This window comes from Phallusia mammillata, chromosome 5, assembly GCF_965637545.1.
Source record: "Phallusia mammillata chromosome 5, kaPhaMamm4.hap1.1, whole genome shotgun sequence".
Lineage (NCBI taxonomy): Eukaryota > Metazoa > Chordata > Ascidiacea > Phlebobranchia > Ascidiidae > Phallusia > Phallusia mammillata.
Window position 1 is genome coordinate 4099083 of NC_137256.1, and position 17681 is coordinate 4116763.

Genomic DNA, 17681 nt, shown 5'->3' on the forward strand with positions numbered 1-17681 from the left:
TGTTAGCATAGTCTTCAATTCATGCTAACTAGTCTTCAATTCATGCTGATAAGTTGTTTCGCAAGAATGTAGGTATAACATCGTGCATCAAAACCCGCACAGACAACAGCTAAAACGAAAACCTTTAAGTAACCCGGAGAAACAGATTTTACCCCAAAGTGGCGGACATAACCGGGAAATTTCGTATTACCGCTTACCCTATGTTAGTATATCAGGCAAAAATGTCTGCTGATTTGTACAACTACAGTACTAATAAAATTGCATTATGTTAACGCCGGGAAAGCTTTAGCCGTTTGTTTGTCATTTTGTTGCTGATGAGATGGAACATCATGCAAGGTGGTTTTGACCACACGGAATTCTATGTTGCGAAAACTATTGTATGTCTATGCTAATTGGCATGTCAGTTCGCGTCACACGGTGAGTTGCCGGGTATTGGAAAACCTTAAGCAGGAAAAACAGTTGTGCAAGCCGAGCGTGGTTATGTAATCACATGACATGTAGTATACATTTTTGAAACGATGCTCAATATCTTGTGAGGTGCTTCGGTAACATGAAGAGGGACATATTCGATGTAGAATATAGATTATTTGGTATAGTTGCTGCTAGTCTTGGGTAAAGAATAGAAAACTAATCAAGGGTTCGAATTTCGCAGCATAAGTTGCAGATCCTTGTATTACGATCAGTCGAAACGTCTGTCGCTTTTGAACCAACAGTTCCGGAAAGCAATTGTTGTTACAGCAGTAATCCTGACAGCAACAGCTTATCTGTCAAAGTAGGATACAGTTCAATCTGTGAATGATTATAAACTTCGTTTTGCAGCAGCACGATCATGTTAGTCTGATTTTCTTTTGTTGCCCAACAAACTTGGTGGCAAGGATTGCAACTGAAAACAGTTTTGTCAGCACACATGGCATAAAACTATTGACTGAAATCACAACTCAACGCAAAGGCCGGTTTCAGCGAAAAATAATTGTTTCAACGTTTCAATGGAAAACAAAGATGATATTGATAATCTTCAAAACATACGTCGAACCTGTCAGTCAATGCTTCGATATGCATATGTTTTGATGCAACAATTTTACGGCGATATATACGCTATACGCGAGTTATCAACAAAAGCACGGTGTTGTTATAAGCAATTACAAAGACCATTTCATACATCTTTGGGGATGCTCAAATATTTATTACCTATTTGTAAGACTAGCTAAACTGTAATGGCATTCCTATCAAATTTATCTCTTGGAACGCAATTATCCGTTATCCAAAATGACAGAAGATGTTATTGCAGCACAACCTGGTTGGACTGTCTATAGCAGTGGTTCTCAAACTTTTTCATATTTTTTTCAAAACGGTCCCTTTGCCATTATTTCGAGGACTCGCGGTCCTTTAGCTGGAATGTGTATTTTAGAAAAACGAAAGTTTATTGTATGATTTTAGCTGCTTGTTTAGCAATGGAGACAGTCGATTCTCAATTCCAATGTGAATTAAACTTATTCAGTGGCATAAACTAACGCTAAATAAGATTATAGAATTACTTCAACCGCTTCGCGGTCCTCCCAAAATTGCCTCACGGACCCCTAAAGGACCGCGGACCCCAGTTTGAGAACCGCTTCATGGTGTATAGCATTTTTTATAGCGGCCATTGATAAGTGGTAAAACATGCAGCAGACCCGATGCATGTTTTCATTGTGAGATAACAGATTCCTGATGGGTCTTTACTAGTGATGTACCGAATCGGCTAAATTTCGATTCGGCCGAAACCGAATATTCGGCGGTTTTGCCGAATAAATTCGGCCGAATCAACCGAATCATTTATGACGTCACGCGAAGAAATAAATTCAGCAAACCGAATATTCGGTACATCTCTAGTCTTTACCAGGTTGGACTGTGTATACTATATAGCAATCTGTCAAGCTTTGCTCATTCATTACAAAATTAGCTACTTGAAAGATCATTACGAAGCTAAACACAAAAACGTTCCCATCAATTACGCATCTAAGTCGGAGTTACGTAGGAATAAGCTTAATCAGTTAAAATCTTCCCTAAATGGCCAGCAGAAAGTATTGACAACTTTCTGCAAGGAAACTGACACAATTACTGAAGCCAGTTTAATTGTATCATAGAATAAAATACAATTAAACTGACTTCAGTAATTGTGCCAGTTTCCTTGCAGAATATTGCCTCTCCAAACATCCATATTCAGATGGTGAATTCGTTAAGAAGAATATATCTGAGGGGATTGCAGTGTAAGATCCTAAAAACACAAAACTTCACCGGCTAATATCGCCTCCAGTTTCAAGACACACAGTTATAAGACGAGTATTTGATGTCAAAGACCAATTGCAAAATGATATAAAAAATTGCACTGCATTCAGTTTAGCTTTAGACGAGTCAACAGTTGTGCAAGACAACCCGCAATTGGCTGTATTTGTTCATTAGTTTTCTAAAAGCGTTGCTGTAAAAGAAGATGTGTTGAACCTAATCACATTAAAAGAAACAACTCACGCTGTAGATATTAAAAATGACTCCATCTTAATAAGTTCTGAAGTTCCGCTGAATAGACTTGTCAGTGTTGCAACAGACGGAGCACCTGTAATGGTCAGAAGAAATGTAGGTTTAATTGGACTGTTGAAGGATGATAACTTTCCTGTTTTTCTTCCTGTTCACTGTAGAATTCAACGTATTTTAACTATGACGTTATGACAACTGTTCTTAAAATTGCAATTTGCGTACGCAAAAATGCCGAGATTCGCCGACAATTCAGAAACTTCATTGAAGATTTGAATCTTGAAGATAAACCTGTCTCATTTTACTGCAATGTAAGGTGGTTGTTCACGAGCAACGGTTTGATTTGTCGGAGTCAATTAGTATTTTACTTAACCTAAGAAACAAACCTCATCTTCAGCTGGAAGATAGTAAGTGGTTACAAGACCTTATGTTTCTTACTGACGTAATGTACCATTTGCAAAGTTTAATCTTGGCACTCCAAGGGAAAGATCAGCTTGTTTCAGGCCTTTCTTAAAAAAAATTGGTTTTCAAAATCAACTCTTTTTACAAAGGGATTTTATTTGCAAAACATTGATCACTTCCCAGGGCAAGTTTCAAATAAGCCTTTTCTACGATGCTGTAGGAGGCAGTGTATAGTAGATAAAAGTATTGATTTCACGTTATTTGCAGCTAATAGTCACAGGACATTAAACGCACTACGATGCCAAATTTGAGCTATTTAATTGACTTATCTTACATCCGCAGGGAGTCTTGTTAATTCATGCAAAGATTTTGCTAATTGAAGATAAAATGTTGGATAATAAGCAGAAAGTTTTGAAAAAACTTGCTTTTTGTTCCCTTGGATACTTTCTCACATATGGATCCTACTACGCTATACTTTTTCTACAGTCGAGTATTAACATCGAAAAAGGACTAGGTGAATGGCAAATATTTTTACCTTCCGAAATGTTTTATTATCCATGTTTGGAAACTCTAGAGCGCATTATCCGTTTCAAGACCAACTATTTATGTTTTTGTCTTGAACGATATCACAGCATTTGAAGTATGAGGCGTGTTGTTAAAAAATACATATATTTTGTTGTATGATGGTGAGAACTTCAATTTTACACTTAGTCAAACTCTTTTCTTGTATTTTAATCAGGTGCTACATCAGCCACAGTTACATACTGTTGTTCAGTGGGTTTTGGTCTTCTACTGACACCGGCCATCATCAGGATGTTCGGTGCAAAGTACGCCGCCATCATTTGCCAGGCGATGTACATCACCTACGTGTTGGCCAACTACTATCCGAGTATGTGCATTAACTGGATTTTTGCTTTAGTGTATTAAGCATCGAATACCGTGAAAATAATAGTAGTATAGCCTACATACGTTGCACAGACCCCAAAAATATGATCTCTTAATTATTATTGAACTATTTCTGAGCCCGTATTATTTAGTCGTTCCAGTTCTTGTTCCTGCTTCGGTCTTGGTTGGAATTGGAGAGGCGACAATGTGGCCAACCATGATTTTATTCAGTGTCCACTACGCACGATGTTACGCAAAACACGTCGGGAAAGCAAAGTCAACATACGAAACCGAGTTTGTGGGATATTTCTTTTTCGGATTTCAGCTTAGCCAGGTTAGGTTTGAAATAATGTTCTTCATTAAACGATTTGTTGCCCTCTGAAATATTGACTTTACGAATAAGACACGGTGCTTGTTGATTAGACTTTTCAAGCAAATAATTTTGAGTCTTAACTGTTTTTTGTTTTTTTGCGGCAAGACTCTATCCGATTTGCGGCGAGGTTGTGTCTGGTATATCGGGGAAAGTTTCAAAGAACATGTCTAAAAACTTTAATTGTGTCCATAACGTTGTGATTCTAAGAAGGAGTGACTTAATTTGCATTATTATTGCTGATCCTTTTTTCCACTTTGCAAAACTTAACAGATATAGCTATTTTATCCAAGACTGGATGCAGCATTAAAGGGTTAAGTTAATGATTTAGCTGCAGGTACCAACCGCAAAACTTTTTTTAAACAGAGACCCCAGGGTTAGGTAATAAGTCCTTTTAGTCGAGTCTCAAGTCATGTCAAATCAGTAAGGGTTCGTGTCCCAAGTCAAGTCAAGTCAAATGAGGTTCGAGTCTCAAGTCGAGTCAAGTCATTAGCGGTTTGAGTGAAGAAAGTCCCAAAAAGTTTTGCAACCAAAGTAAAAGGTTTGGATCAGTAGTTCTCAACGGGGGCGTTTGCTTTCACTAAGGGGGCGCTGGAAAATAATTGGGCGATTGGGGGGCACTGGGAAAAGATAGAGCACGTAAAACGAAACAAAACGTCAAAGTCATTTTTGTCATATCTCTTCCATCAGCGACCAGTAAAAGTAGATGATATTCACTGTATTGTGTACTTTGTTTGCTGCGGGGTTTTAAAGGTGATGTCACAATGCATTTTACACAAACCACCGAGCGTTAACGTGACGTCAGATGCTTGATGCTCGACCAAACAAAATGATTGCAGTTTTGGCCCATCACGTGAACCAAGCTAAAAGCGATGAACACTGTTTGCATCATGTTGAGTTAACCATTTGAAACTTTATGATTAAGTTCTAAAACATAGCTTGTTAAACATTCGGCTCTTAATTATCGCACTGATACTGTTTGTGAAAAAAAATCGATTTGATTTTGTCAGTTTTGAAGGGGGCGTTTATAAATTACGAACACGTCAAAGGCCAAAAAAAGGTGAGAAACACTGGTTTAGATTTAGATAATTAATCTATTTAACTAGACTTTCTTATCTTAAAATGGACACCGCTTCATTACAGTGAACAGATCCCAACAACGTCCTTTTCTTAGAGTAGGTTCAACTTTAATGAAACACGTTAATTGACACTCCATAAACAGCGTGAAAAAAACGTCAATCTGTTCAAAGGAGTTTTTGGAAACCTAAAATTCATATTTTACTGCATGAACTACAGCGTTTGTTAAGTAATATTAGCGCTTAAAAGCGAATACTTGGTCTTGCTATGTACTGCATACGATTGCATTAAACCAAGCAATAAGTACAACCCTTAATGCCAGTGTAAGAAAGTTTGTGCATGTAGCAGCGACTTCGTTACGTTAAAATTAAGCAAAATGAACTTCCCATCGTGCACTAAATTGTTGCTGTTGTTTGGTTGAAGCCAACTGAACAGGTTATCCATTATAAGAAATTTCCGTTTTGTTGGTGAAATAACGAGTCCGAGTCAAGTCTCTACTAAAACAAGTCCAAAGCAAATCGAGTCCTTTCACAACTGAGACTCGAGTCAAGTCAAGTCTTTTAAAAAGGCGACTCGAGTCGGACTCGAGTCGAATCACTGACTCGAGTCTCCTTATCGCTGAGAGATCCAAATGCTAAAAGCGGAAGTCAATTAAGTTAATTAAACTGTTAACAGATATTTGCCAACCTGCTGAGCTACGCTATTCTCTACGGTGGAAAATCAAAACAAAATTCGACATTGGCAAGAAAACAGACCGAGGCAGATTTTTCATCTTGTGGCATCCACGATTGTCAAAATCCCAATGTTACTCACCAAAACATTGGCATGTACATTCCAACTTCAAAACTCACTCTCAATCTTGTGATCGGAGTGATGGCAGGAATGATCTTTGTCGCTGCCATTATATATTTTGCTCTAGTGAATGATATCAATCCTGCTCTTGAACAAAATGACAATATCGGACTTAATGAAACAGGTAAAGGTTAAGAGTTTATTTATACTGGCAATACATTACGAAAATTTAGCTTAACGTATAGGTCAATGCAAACTCTCTGGCGTTTTAAAATGATTTTGAGACACGCGCTTTTTGAGCACAACAACTTGAAACAATTTATAACTTTTTTATTTTGATTGCAGAGCCTTTTGATGGAGATATAGGAAATGAAAACGAAGATGTAAACACTCTAAAGGTTGGATTGTGCAAGGTTTGAAAAGTTAACTAAAGAACTGAACAAGAACATTTCAATACATGTTATAGACCAAATTTGTCTTGATTTACAACACATGGAAGGCAACTTTTCGTCAAGTTCTCCGCCCAAAACAATTCCTTCTTGCCCCCTTCGCTTTTTATAGCGGTATGATAATGACGTTCGGTTATTCAGAACTAACCAGAGCTTTTGCATCATGCCTACTTGGCGTCGATCAGGTAGTTGCACAAAAACCCAATAAATGTTTTAATCATAAAAAAACAGATTCCCGATTTGGTGTTTTTTTAGGTTGGGCTGTGTATGGCAATTTTTGCTGTATCTGGCGGATTTTCATCTGTTCTTATTTCTAAACTGCACAATCGGCTAGGTAGGAATATTCCCGTTGCAATTGGAGTTTGCATCGACGTTTCAAGCTACATGTTTCTTCTCTTGTGGAAACCTTCCAGAGAAAATCTTGGTGTTGTTTATGTAACTTTCATCATCGTGGGAGTCGTGACTGGAATATGGCAGCCACTGATCATTGGTAAAGCCATTTTTTTAATAGCAGCAGAATATGGTTTGAGAATATTCTTATGCTAGTACACATTCTTAGAAATTATGGGAGAGATTTTTCCACACAACCAAGAGGTTGTCTTTTCAGTTTGGAACATGTGGGTTCTCGCCGGATATGCGGTTCAATTCGGTTGGAGTACAAGCCTGTGTGTCAATGTAAAGATTTATGCACAGCTGGGGATTTTATTGTTTTCAGTTTTGGCTTACGGTAAGGTTCTAATTTAGGCTACTGCCATGTGTCATTAAAGGTCCCATCATCTTGAAACATGCGTTTTGGTAGATTCAAAACAAAACAAATCAAATTTTAACTCCGCTTGATGTGAATTTTTCTTTACAGTTATCGCAAATCGTCTTCAAAATCGAGATGAAGAAATTTCAACCCCATTATTAAACGAGTCTGATGACGCAACAGTTATATCATACGGCACTGAAGGTCCTTGAGCAGTCCAGTGTCATGCCAAAGTGCGCTAAAAACGTGTTGCCGGAAAGCGACAGATACGATGGTCACACTCACATGGGTCCCAAAGTTCACATAAATTTTTGCGGTGCTACTCGGTCCGATCGTTTTGTTCCATGTTGCTCACTCTGAAAATGTTTGCATTTTGTGAAAATGTTTGTGTTGTGGCAGGTGCGACATCGGCCTCAGTGACTTATGTCTCTTCAATTGTTTTCCACATATTGCTAGCACCCGTCCTTATCGGGGAATGGATCATTTGAGTTCAGAAACAAACATCATATGCTTTCAACATTCGCCGACAAAAATCAAACACACAAAATTAATCTAAAGCAAACAGGATCAGGTTGCTGCAATTGTTATCCGCGCATCTGTTTTCTTACACAAACAGAAGCTGTCTTTCTGGTTGCGTTTTGTTAGAACGCACAAATACTTGCGCCAAAAGCGTTCCCGCGGTCATTGCAAAGGTCACTGGAAAATAGTTACCTGGTTCGTGGTTGTAGATTGTAGACAAACAAATTATTACAAGAATGTTGCGAAATGTAGTAATTTCGATTATTAGCATGGAGTAAATTACCAAAGATGTTCTTCCAAAAAAAGCAATGCAGCATGGCTTTTACAAACTTCGTGTCAAACATCGCCGAATAGGCTTGACATGTTAATTCGGAGAAAAAAATATTGTGAACTGTGCTTCCTTGGATGTTTCATACTGCTTCCATCCCGTTTACATCAAATTTTATTAACTGAATAATAATTTTCACAAAAAATATATACACAGACTATACAAGAGTTTGGGTAGACCTTTCAATCGTACAACAAGACAGCTGAAATATGATGATCTAGTGATTTTGGTGTTGTAATTTTTTTGTTTTTGTCTGGAGCCGGTTTGCGGCACCTGCAATCGAACAATATCAAACTATATACTTAAGGAAGATACAAAACTGATTAGGAAATCTCACCGTAAGCCAATACCGAAAAGAATAAAATTCCCAGTTGTGTGTAAATCTTGACATTGACACATAGACTTGTACTCCAACCATATTGCACCGCGAAACCGGCAAGAACCCACATATTCCAAACTGGAAAAGCCACTTCGTGGTTGTGGGGAAAAAACTCTCCGTGAATTTCTAAAAAAGTGACCAAAAACAAGTTTCAACCAACAGCTGCTTATAACAAAGAAATATTTTACCACTGATCAATGGCTGCCATATCCCATTAACTATTCCCACTGTGATGAAAGTTACATAAACAACCCCCATATTTTCGCTCGTAGGTTTCCACAAGAGAAGAAACATGTAGCTTGACACGTCAATGCTAACTCCTATTATCAACGGAATGTTTCTTCCAACGCGACTATATAGCTTGGAGATAAGTACAGATGAAACTCCACCAGTCGATGCAAAAATTGCCATACAAAGTCCAACCTAAGTGAAAACGCAATAGAATGTTATTGTTTAATATTTGAAGTGTTTGTGTTTAGTTGCGTTGCAATTACCTGGTCAACTCCAAGTATACATGATGTAAAGGCTCTGGTTAGTTCTGAATACCCGAATGACATCAGTACACCACTGTACAGAGCGAAAGGGGCAAGAAGGATTTGTTTAGGGCAGAAGACATGGCGAAAAGTAGCTTTCCATGTGGAGTAAATCATTGAACACTTCGACTGCAACAACAAAATTACCACTTTGCAACCGCTAGATGATTACCCCAACTGTCCTTAGCTTAATTGTGGTTTCTGGTCGCGATCTCGACCACTGTTGTTTTCGCACAATCAACCGGAACTGCTGAAAAGGAACCTTATTGCCCAAATATTGCCACAAAATTATCTCATTAAAATTATCCAATAAACAAAGAAAAATACCAGACGGTAAAATGATGGACGCTTGCGAGTGCATTTAACTGTTGAGTAGCAAATCGTGTTCAACCATAAACAAACAATACTGGAGTTTACAAAAAAAGTATTCAAACCTGTGGGGTGTTCACTTCCAAAGTCTCGCAGTAATCCTCAAGGTTTTTGTCATTCGGGCCTGTAAATATTTATGAAACAGAACCGTTTGTTCAGACAAGGCTTCCAAAAATTTACATAAGCGCCAACTTTTAGAATCTAGGTGATATCGTCAGTAATACGATATTAGTCAATTATTACATACGATTACATTTGTGAAAGGAAATTTGTTTTCTTTTTAATAAACTTTGAGGGCATTGGACGAAATGGTTGAATATCTAGAGATCAATAACCCCCAAAAAAGCCGAAAATAAAGCAGTGTGCAAACCTGGCTAATCGCAAGCCTGTATATAGTTTATACTAAACAGTAATTATTGTTGCTTTTTACCCTTTCTTGCAGTCTTCAAGAGAGCTCTTCTATTAATTGCACGATCATGCGAAGTTGTTTCATTTTGTTCAAGAGCAGGATTAATATCATTCACAAGAGTCAAATAAATGATGGCGGCGACAAAGATCATTCCTGCCATCACTCCGATCACAAGATTGAGAGTAAGTTGTGAAGTCGGAATGTACATGTCAATGTTTTGTTGAGTAACATTGGGATTTTGACAATCGTGGATGCCACAAGATGAAAAATCTGACTTTGTCTGATTTCTTGCAAAAGTCAAATTTTGTTTTGATTTTCCACCGTAGAGAATAGCGTAGCTCAGCAGGTTGGAAAATATCTGTTAACAGTTTAATTTGCTTAATTGACTACCCTTTAACTTGCGGGGCCTGTTTTAAAAATTTGATATTTTTTGTAGCTCACTTATATCTAAATAACGTTATCAATACAGTTAATGCTGAATTCAGTCTTGGATGAAATAGCAAACTATAGTTGTTCAATTTTGCAAAATTAGAATAAAAGATCAGCAATGATAAGGTGAATTGGGCCACTCCTACAGAGTACGCCAGGCCCATTGAAGGCGCCCTACCGAATCAGCAGGTCACCAAGCATTCATCAACATATGGCAAGGGGTGGGCTAGAAAAATCTAGCCTGCGGTGGGATTCGAACCACGACAGGAGTCTTTCCGGGAACCGCGCTCACCAAATGAGCTACACAGGCTTAGTGGAAAATCCACGAAAGTTGAATCACAAGCACCGTTGCCTGTCTCGTATGCTGCTCTAGTCAGCTTCGTAGTAGAGTATCGGCTGATTGACTATTACCAGTTAAGATGAACACAAATTCATAACTGGGATCAGTGATTCAACTTCTGATTCAACTTTCGGCGGATTCTCCACTGAGCCTGCGTAGATCAATAGGGTAGAGCTCAAGTCCCGGAAAGAATCCTGTCGTGGGTTCGAATCCCACCGCAGGCTAGCTTTTTTTCTAGTCTACGCCTTGCCATATGGTGGTGAATGCGCTTGGTGACCGGCTCATTCAGTATGGCGTCATTTAATGAGCCTGGCGTATCGTGCGTTACATGTGAGTTTGCCCGTGATCGCTGGTTGGCACAGACGCTTCGGGGCTGATGCCAGTTATGAATTTATGCTCGTCTTGAGTCACTCTCATTTAGTACCACAACATTATTTGCAGAATTAGAGTATTCGGAACAATTATTTTGAACTTTTCGCGAACTATTTCAGAAGGCAAACAAATAGTTTTATGAACGACAATATTTCGTGAGAAAAAATGTAAAACATGACCTGGCTGAGCTGAAATCCGAAGAAGAAATATCCCACAAACTCGGTTTCGTATGTTGAATTAGGTTTACCAACTTGTTTTGCGTAACATCGCGCGTAGTGGACACTGAATAAAATCATGGTTGGCCACATCGTCGCCTCTCCAACTCCAACCAGGACCGAAGCAGGAACAAGAGCTGGAACGACTAAACCGACAATACGGGCTCAGGAAAATATCGTTTAATACAAATATGGAGTTAATATTTTCTCGGGGTGTGTGCAATGTACTTACACTACTCTAATTTTTTAGGGCATTCGATGCTTAATGCACAAAAGTAAAACTCTAGTTAATGTACATACTCGGATAGTAGTTGGCCAACACGTAGAAGATGTACATCGCTTGGCAAATGATGGCGGCGTACTTTGCACCGACGATCCTGATGATGGCCGGTGTCAGTAGAAGACCAAAACCCACTGAACAACAATATGTAACTGCGGCTGATGTAGCACCTGATTAAAATGAGAGAAAAAAGTTGTACTTCATTTAAAAAAAATTATTACAACCAATCAACAAAATATATGTAAGTTATACTTACACAACATGCCTGATACTACGTATGCAAAAATATCATTTAACACAAATAAAACATAAAGTTGGTCTTATAACGGAATATGCGCTCTTAAGGTTTCAAGCATAAACATTGCGAAAAGTAAAAAAATATTTGCAATTCACCTAGTCCTTCTTCGATGTTAATACTCGACTGTAGAAAAAGTATAGCGTAGTAGGATCCATATGTGAGAAAGTATCCAAGGGAATAAAAAGCAAGTTTTTTCAAAACTTTCTGCTTATTATCCAACATTTTATCTTCAATTAGCAAAAACTTTGCACAAATTAACCAGATTCCTGCTCACAAATATTACATGCTGCAAAACAAGAAAATTTGCACTCTTTATAGGTTTTTAGTTTAAACAATTCATGCTTTCGAAAGTTGCGTGACGCGGTGGTGATGATGGATCCGCGTAATTATATATTGCCTCATAGCAAACATAACAGATTAAAACTACTTTTTTCGTATTGAAACTGGCTTTGCGCTTAACTATCTGTTTTCTGATAGCCGTTGGTTTTATAGGAATCCTTGTAGCCAGAAACTGGTTAATATATGTAGTGCTGCAAATAAAATTGCAGTCAGATATCAGATATAGAAACCAGCATTCAAATCAAAGTAATTCCAAAACGTTCTGCTGCTGAAGGCTGTTTTATGTGAGCTGTTTTCTTTCTTAAACTTGACTCAACCATTGCTAGAAATTTGTCGAAGTTTAGTCGAAGGCATTCCAAAAAATTCTAAAATTATTTTGCTCTTCGATCTCTTTCCTCTTGTACTAGTGTATGTAATTTTCTTTAAATGTGATAAGGTATGAAAGTTTACAATCACACATAACACCCAAACCTAATCTGTCGGCACTTGAGCGACAAGTTGCAACAACTTAAGACCCCATTACCAATTTGTGACAAAGGTACCAGCTATTGTTGTAAAGTACTAGCGCATTACTTTTCCAGAAACACAGCAAAGATAAATCAATCACGCTGCTATTGTGCAAACGCCTGTGAAATTGATTTTAACACTGCATCAAACGTATGTTGCAATTACATATGCTGAGCGGGCAACTTCAGTTGAACGACCATGCTTTTTCGGAAATTTGTTACCATCATCTTGCAACATAGAACACCATGTATGGAATGTTTTTACTTTATGACAAAGTAAAGTATACATGCGACATAGCCGACAACATGCGTTCGCATATAATAGCACCGCCAAACTTCCGCGAAAACTGTTGTGAATTTTGGCATTCCCATGTCACCAACGCACCTATTCAAACCAACAGCTGCCTACAATAAAAACATGTTTTATCACTTATCAATGGCTGCCATATTTGCCAGACGCGGCAAAAATTGCTTAATTAAGTGTTAACACAGTCCAACCTGGTTGAGCAGGTTGCTCTGCAATAAGATCTTCCGTCATTTAGTTAACAGGTAATTGCTTTCCAAAAGATAAAATTAGATAGGAATGCTATTAAACACTCGATAAGCTTACAAATAGGTAATAAATATTTGAGCATAGGTGGGAGTTGAAAATATTCCATAAATGAACAAGCGTTTTGCACCGCACTTTGTTTATTGCCTTATTCAATCAGCATGCTTATTAAAATAGAACATTTAGGAAACAAAACATGTCTTTGGAAATTGATATCCTTTACTTGTATTTAACTTATACATTCTACTGGCAAACAAGCGCATAACTATAAAGTAAGCAATAAGGCGTTAACATTGTTTGGGCTAAACCGGTTGTGAGAAATTATGTATAAGTTTAGTCCTATCAGCAAAGCGCTTTATAAATTCTGAATAAGTGGTATTATACTGCACACCTGTGCTCTTGCGATTGGCTCTTGCACAAATTCTATCATAGACGACATCCGATCACGGCACAGCACAAAGCACAAAGCACAAGGTTAAATCAAGTGAACACCAGATCACAGAGTCGCATATTCATACTAATTAACCGCGACAGGAAATATTTTAAAGTTCAAACATGATTTGTCAATCCCGTTGAATAAAAGCGTTGGACCATTTAGCTTTATGCTAGCAAGTTAAAACGAGCTTTTTTCTGAAGCAACAATTGCAAAACTTGCACAAACTGGTATAGCAACCGCTATACCGGAGTAATAGTTGGCCCAGGCGCAAAGAAAACCGGGAAAATGATAACGGCGTATTTTGCACTGAACGCTCGTAGGTTAACAACTTTTTTGAATATTTTTCTTAACTATTTTGCATTCGCTCATTTTAACCTTTTGCGTGCGGCGCGCTTGGTTCCAGAAATGAATAACAAGGCCCTGGACTGACTATTGGTTTGGAAATGTTCTCCTGCGTCAGCTGAGCTTCTTCTATATTATTTTTTACTAGGAAGCTTCTTCTGCTTCTAGTGGTTCGCATCGGTCGTCTGCGTCATTATTACGATTCTTAACGCTTGCTGCATAGAGCCGACATGATCCACAAAAAATCAATTTAGTTCTTGTCTTTTATTCTGGTTACGCAACACACATCAAGTCTCATTTATCTCAAGGAACGGAAACGATGGAAAAAAAGGAAAAAACTCGTTTTTCTTGCGATCATTGCCAAAAATACCTTTTTCTACTCACATCAGTTATTAGTTTGTTTCAAGTAAAAAGCTTGCAAACAAATGCTGCACTGCAATTGATTGTACAAGTGTTTCGAAATACCCGGTTTACGCAACAGCCCATCTTATGGTCAAGCTGTTTAAACATAACAGGAAAGCAAGAACATGATGTGTGGAAACATTGACACTCAATACGGACTTCCAATAGTTACTGAATCATGAGAACACATGGAACAGTAAAGTTACACCGCTCCATGCCATATGTCACAAACAACACATAATTTCCATGGGAACGAAAAGTCATGCTTGCAAAGATAAAGATTTCCATTACTTAATGCTTAGCTAAACCAAAGTGCGAAAATAATGGTTTAAAAGCACGTAACCACTAAAAAGCACGAGTATTTACTAGGGCTGTTATCAAACAAACGTTTCGAATTTTTCAAATAATCAAATATTTTTTTTCCTTTCAAATCAAATAATCAAATAATTCAAATAATTTTAAAATCCAACGATGTAAGGCCCAGAACCATTAAAGGATAAGGATATTTCAAACTTATCAAATAAAAATGGCAATGTGGTTGTGCCCCTTGTCATTAAATTTATGCTAAACCTTTTTTATTAAAAAAATGGTACAGACATGCTTCAGTTATTCTCCGTAATTTGGCAGAGCCATGTATTCTCCACAGGGTTTTTTTCTCATCATTTTACCAGGTTTCTCGTGGACACTTAGTTAATTAAACTTTGGTCTTTAACATTTCGATCACTTGCTTGAATAACCTTAAATGTTACTAGGTGTAATTAATACCAAAATATAAGCTCAAATATAAATTCCAAAATATATTGGGAAAAGGGTTATATAAGGCTGGAAACACATGTTGCAGTGCTTTTGTTTACTCTCTATTTCACAAAATTGTCACCAATCTGTTCAAATCAATTGATTTTGCACCTAAATTGAGGTTTACTGAACAGGAAAAATTTATTTGATTATTTGAAATTGAGTAAAAATTATTTGATAAATTTTCAAATAAATAAAAAATTCAAATAATCAAATAATTATTTGTTTGATAACAGCCCTAGTATTTACCAGTGACATCATAAAGTACTCTTTATTGGTTGCGCATAAACTCATTAAAAAAAAATAAGATCATTGTTGTATTAAAAACTCGCAGTGCTCAGAAGTATTTACTGACAGGCTCGACGTATGTTTGAAAAATTATTTTCCGTTGAAACCAGCCCTTGCGTTGGGTTTTGATTTCAGTATATGTTGTCATGGGAATTATGCTGACCAAACTGTTTTCAGCTGCAATCCTTGCCACCAAGTTTGTCAGGCAACAAAAGAAAAACTGACTAACATGATCGTGCTGCTGCAAAACGAAGTTTATAATCATTCACACACTGAGCTACATCCTATTGTGACAGATAAGCTATTGCTGCCAGGCTTACTGCAGTAACAACAATTGCTTTCCGGAAGTGTTGGTTCGAAAGCTACAGACGTTTAGACGTATCACAAGACAAGGATTTGCAATTTATATTGCGACATTCAAACCATTGATAAGTTTTTTATTCTTCAACAAATATTAACAATAACTTTACCAAAGGTCTACATCCAGTGGTATTGAAAATTTCTGTCAGCCGGTTCTATCACAAAAGTAATATTTTTCAGCCGGTTCTGTTACAAAAAAGTCTATTGCCAGTAACCAGAAATGCTAACCGGTTCGTTGATCTCATAAAATTTCGTGAGACAGTTCTACCAAACCACTGCGAACCGGCTGTATCCCACCAATATCTACATCAAAATGCCTCTCTTATAGAGTTACCGGAGCACACTACTCACAAGACATGAGCATTGTAACGTCTACTTCAGTGCTCCTGATAGGCACAGACGTCCACTCTGGTGCTTTAAATTAGGTTTAAAAACGCGCCCGTCAGGTCCCAACTACAGGCTTCTTCCTACTAACACTCCGCACAAGGTCCTAACAGTTTGTTGTTTTTTTGTAAAAAAAAAGCCTTTGCTGGCTTCAATTAGTAGGATGTAGTTACTTCAACGGAATAAAGATGGCTAAACTGGCGGAAGGTTATGATGGCATAAACACAATATGATGGCATAAACACAATAGAAAATTGCCGAGCTAAACAATATAACACTCTTACCGAAACGTTTGGACCAGGACTTTAAAACAGTTATTTGTTGACGAGCAATCAAGTCAAACTGCAAATAACAAAGTACACTTTACACCAGACATATTGTCTCAGCAAAAGATTTAACAATACAAGATAATGGTTATTGGCTTAATGTTGACAAAGATACACAAGCAAACAAAACAACACTTACCAAAACAACTTGGTCACAAATTGATGGCAGACTTTATGTGCACAGCAATAAGAAACAGGTAACATATGATTAAAAAGCAGTTGATTTAATTTTCCTGAAAAACAAACGACAGTAGTTACCTAGACACACGAAACGAACTACCGACATTTTCAGTAAACATGTGTCGAGCACAAGGCGCGAAATTGTCCACAAGAGAGCGCTATTCATACTGAAATTTACATTATGGGGAGACGGTAAACAACACAGTAATTTGCGGTGTAACAAGCATCGTTTCAAAAATGCACACTAGATGTTACGTGAATACATTACAACGCTCCACATACAGAACTTTTTTCCCTGTTTGAGGTTTTCCAAAACCCCAAATGGCATGGACACATAATAATTTTCGCGACATGTTCCGTGTGGTCAAAACCGCGCTGGATGATGTTCCATCTCATCAGCAACAAAACGACAAACAAAAGGCTATAACTATTCCGGTGTTACAATAATGCAATTCGTTATTATAGTACTGTAGTTGTACAAATCAACATACATTTTTGCCGGATATACTAACATAGTGTCCAGTATTTGCCGGTCATGTCCGCAATTTAGGGTGAAATCTGTGTCCGAAAATAAATTTTAAAAACTTTTATAACGTCCGGAATTTTAGCGCCCGGTAGCTTAACCTACAATAGTTCTCATAAGTTTTTTTTTTGGGGGGGGGGGGGGGGGAGGTTACTTAAAGGTTTACGTTTCAACTGTTGTCTGTGCGGCTTTTGATGTACGATATTACCTACATTCTTCCGAAACAATTTATCGGCATGCATTAAAGCCTAGTTGATTAAACAAAACAAAACTTCGCGTTTTATCTTTGATAGTAATGAGTGACTATTTTACCAAAAGTAGTAGCCTACTGTTTAGGTTGTTAGCATGTAGGAACATGTTTCATGTCGCCAAAGATAGGAGTAAAAGGTTGCAATTTACTTACGCAAATGTGGTAACCCTGTGCTCACATGCCTTTTGCTTAATACACAACACGTGCACATACTTGCTGTCAGGACAGATCGGTCCTTTATGTAACCGCATTTAGTAATAGCCTAAACAGCATGCCACTTATTTAAATCTGTATTAAA

The 17681-nt window shown here is 37.6% G+C and overlaps 2 protein-coding genes across 3 annotated transcripts; one reads left to right on the plus strand and one right to left on the minus strand.

Annotated features, from left to right (window-relative positions):
* Positions 1–2678: 2678 nt before the first annotated feature.
* Positions 2679–9329, plus strand: LOC145230718 (protein unc-93 homolog A-like). Of its 2 annotated transcripts, none has more exons than XM_080096224.1 (10): positions 2679–2819; positions 3253–3424; positions 3650–3799; positions 3948–4129; positions 5918–6218; positions 6380–6432; positions 6501–6668; positions 6739–6973; positions 7043–7210; positions 7340–9329. In XM_080096224.1, exons 1-10 carry the CDS (start codon positions 2700–2702, stop codon positions 7441–7443), a joined length of 1653 nt encoding a protein of 550 aa, XP_079952350.1. In that variant the 5' UTR covers positions 2679–2699; the 3' UTR covers positions 7444–9329. The 2 variants fall into 2 exon arrangements, with proteins under 2 accessions (XP_079952350.1, XP_079952351.1); XM_080096225.1 differs by having other exon boundaries at positions 2755–2915.
* Positions 8289–16688, minus strand: LOC145230722 (protein unc-93 homolog A-like). The gene is made up of 10 exons (XM_080096231.1): positions 16570–16688; positions 11798–11988; positions 11425–11574; positions 11089–11270; positions 9790–10126; positions 9425–9483; positions 8952–9119; positions 8646–8880; positions 8416–8583; positions 8289–8351 (listed from the first exon to the last, which is right to left on the minus strand). Exons 2-10 carry the CDS (start codon positions 11922–11924, stop codon positions 8296–8298), a joined length of 1482 nt encoding a protein of 493 aa, XP_079952357.1. The 5' UTR covers positions 11925–11988; positions 16570–16688; the 3' UTR covers positions 8289–8295.
* Positions 16689–17681: the final 993 nt, after the last annotated feature.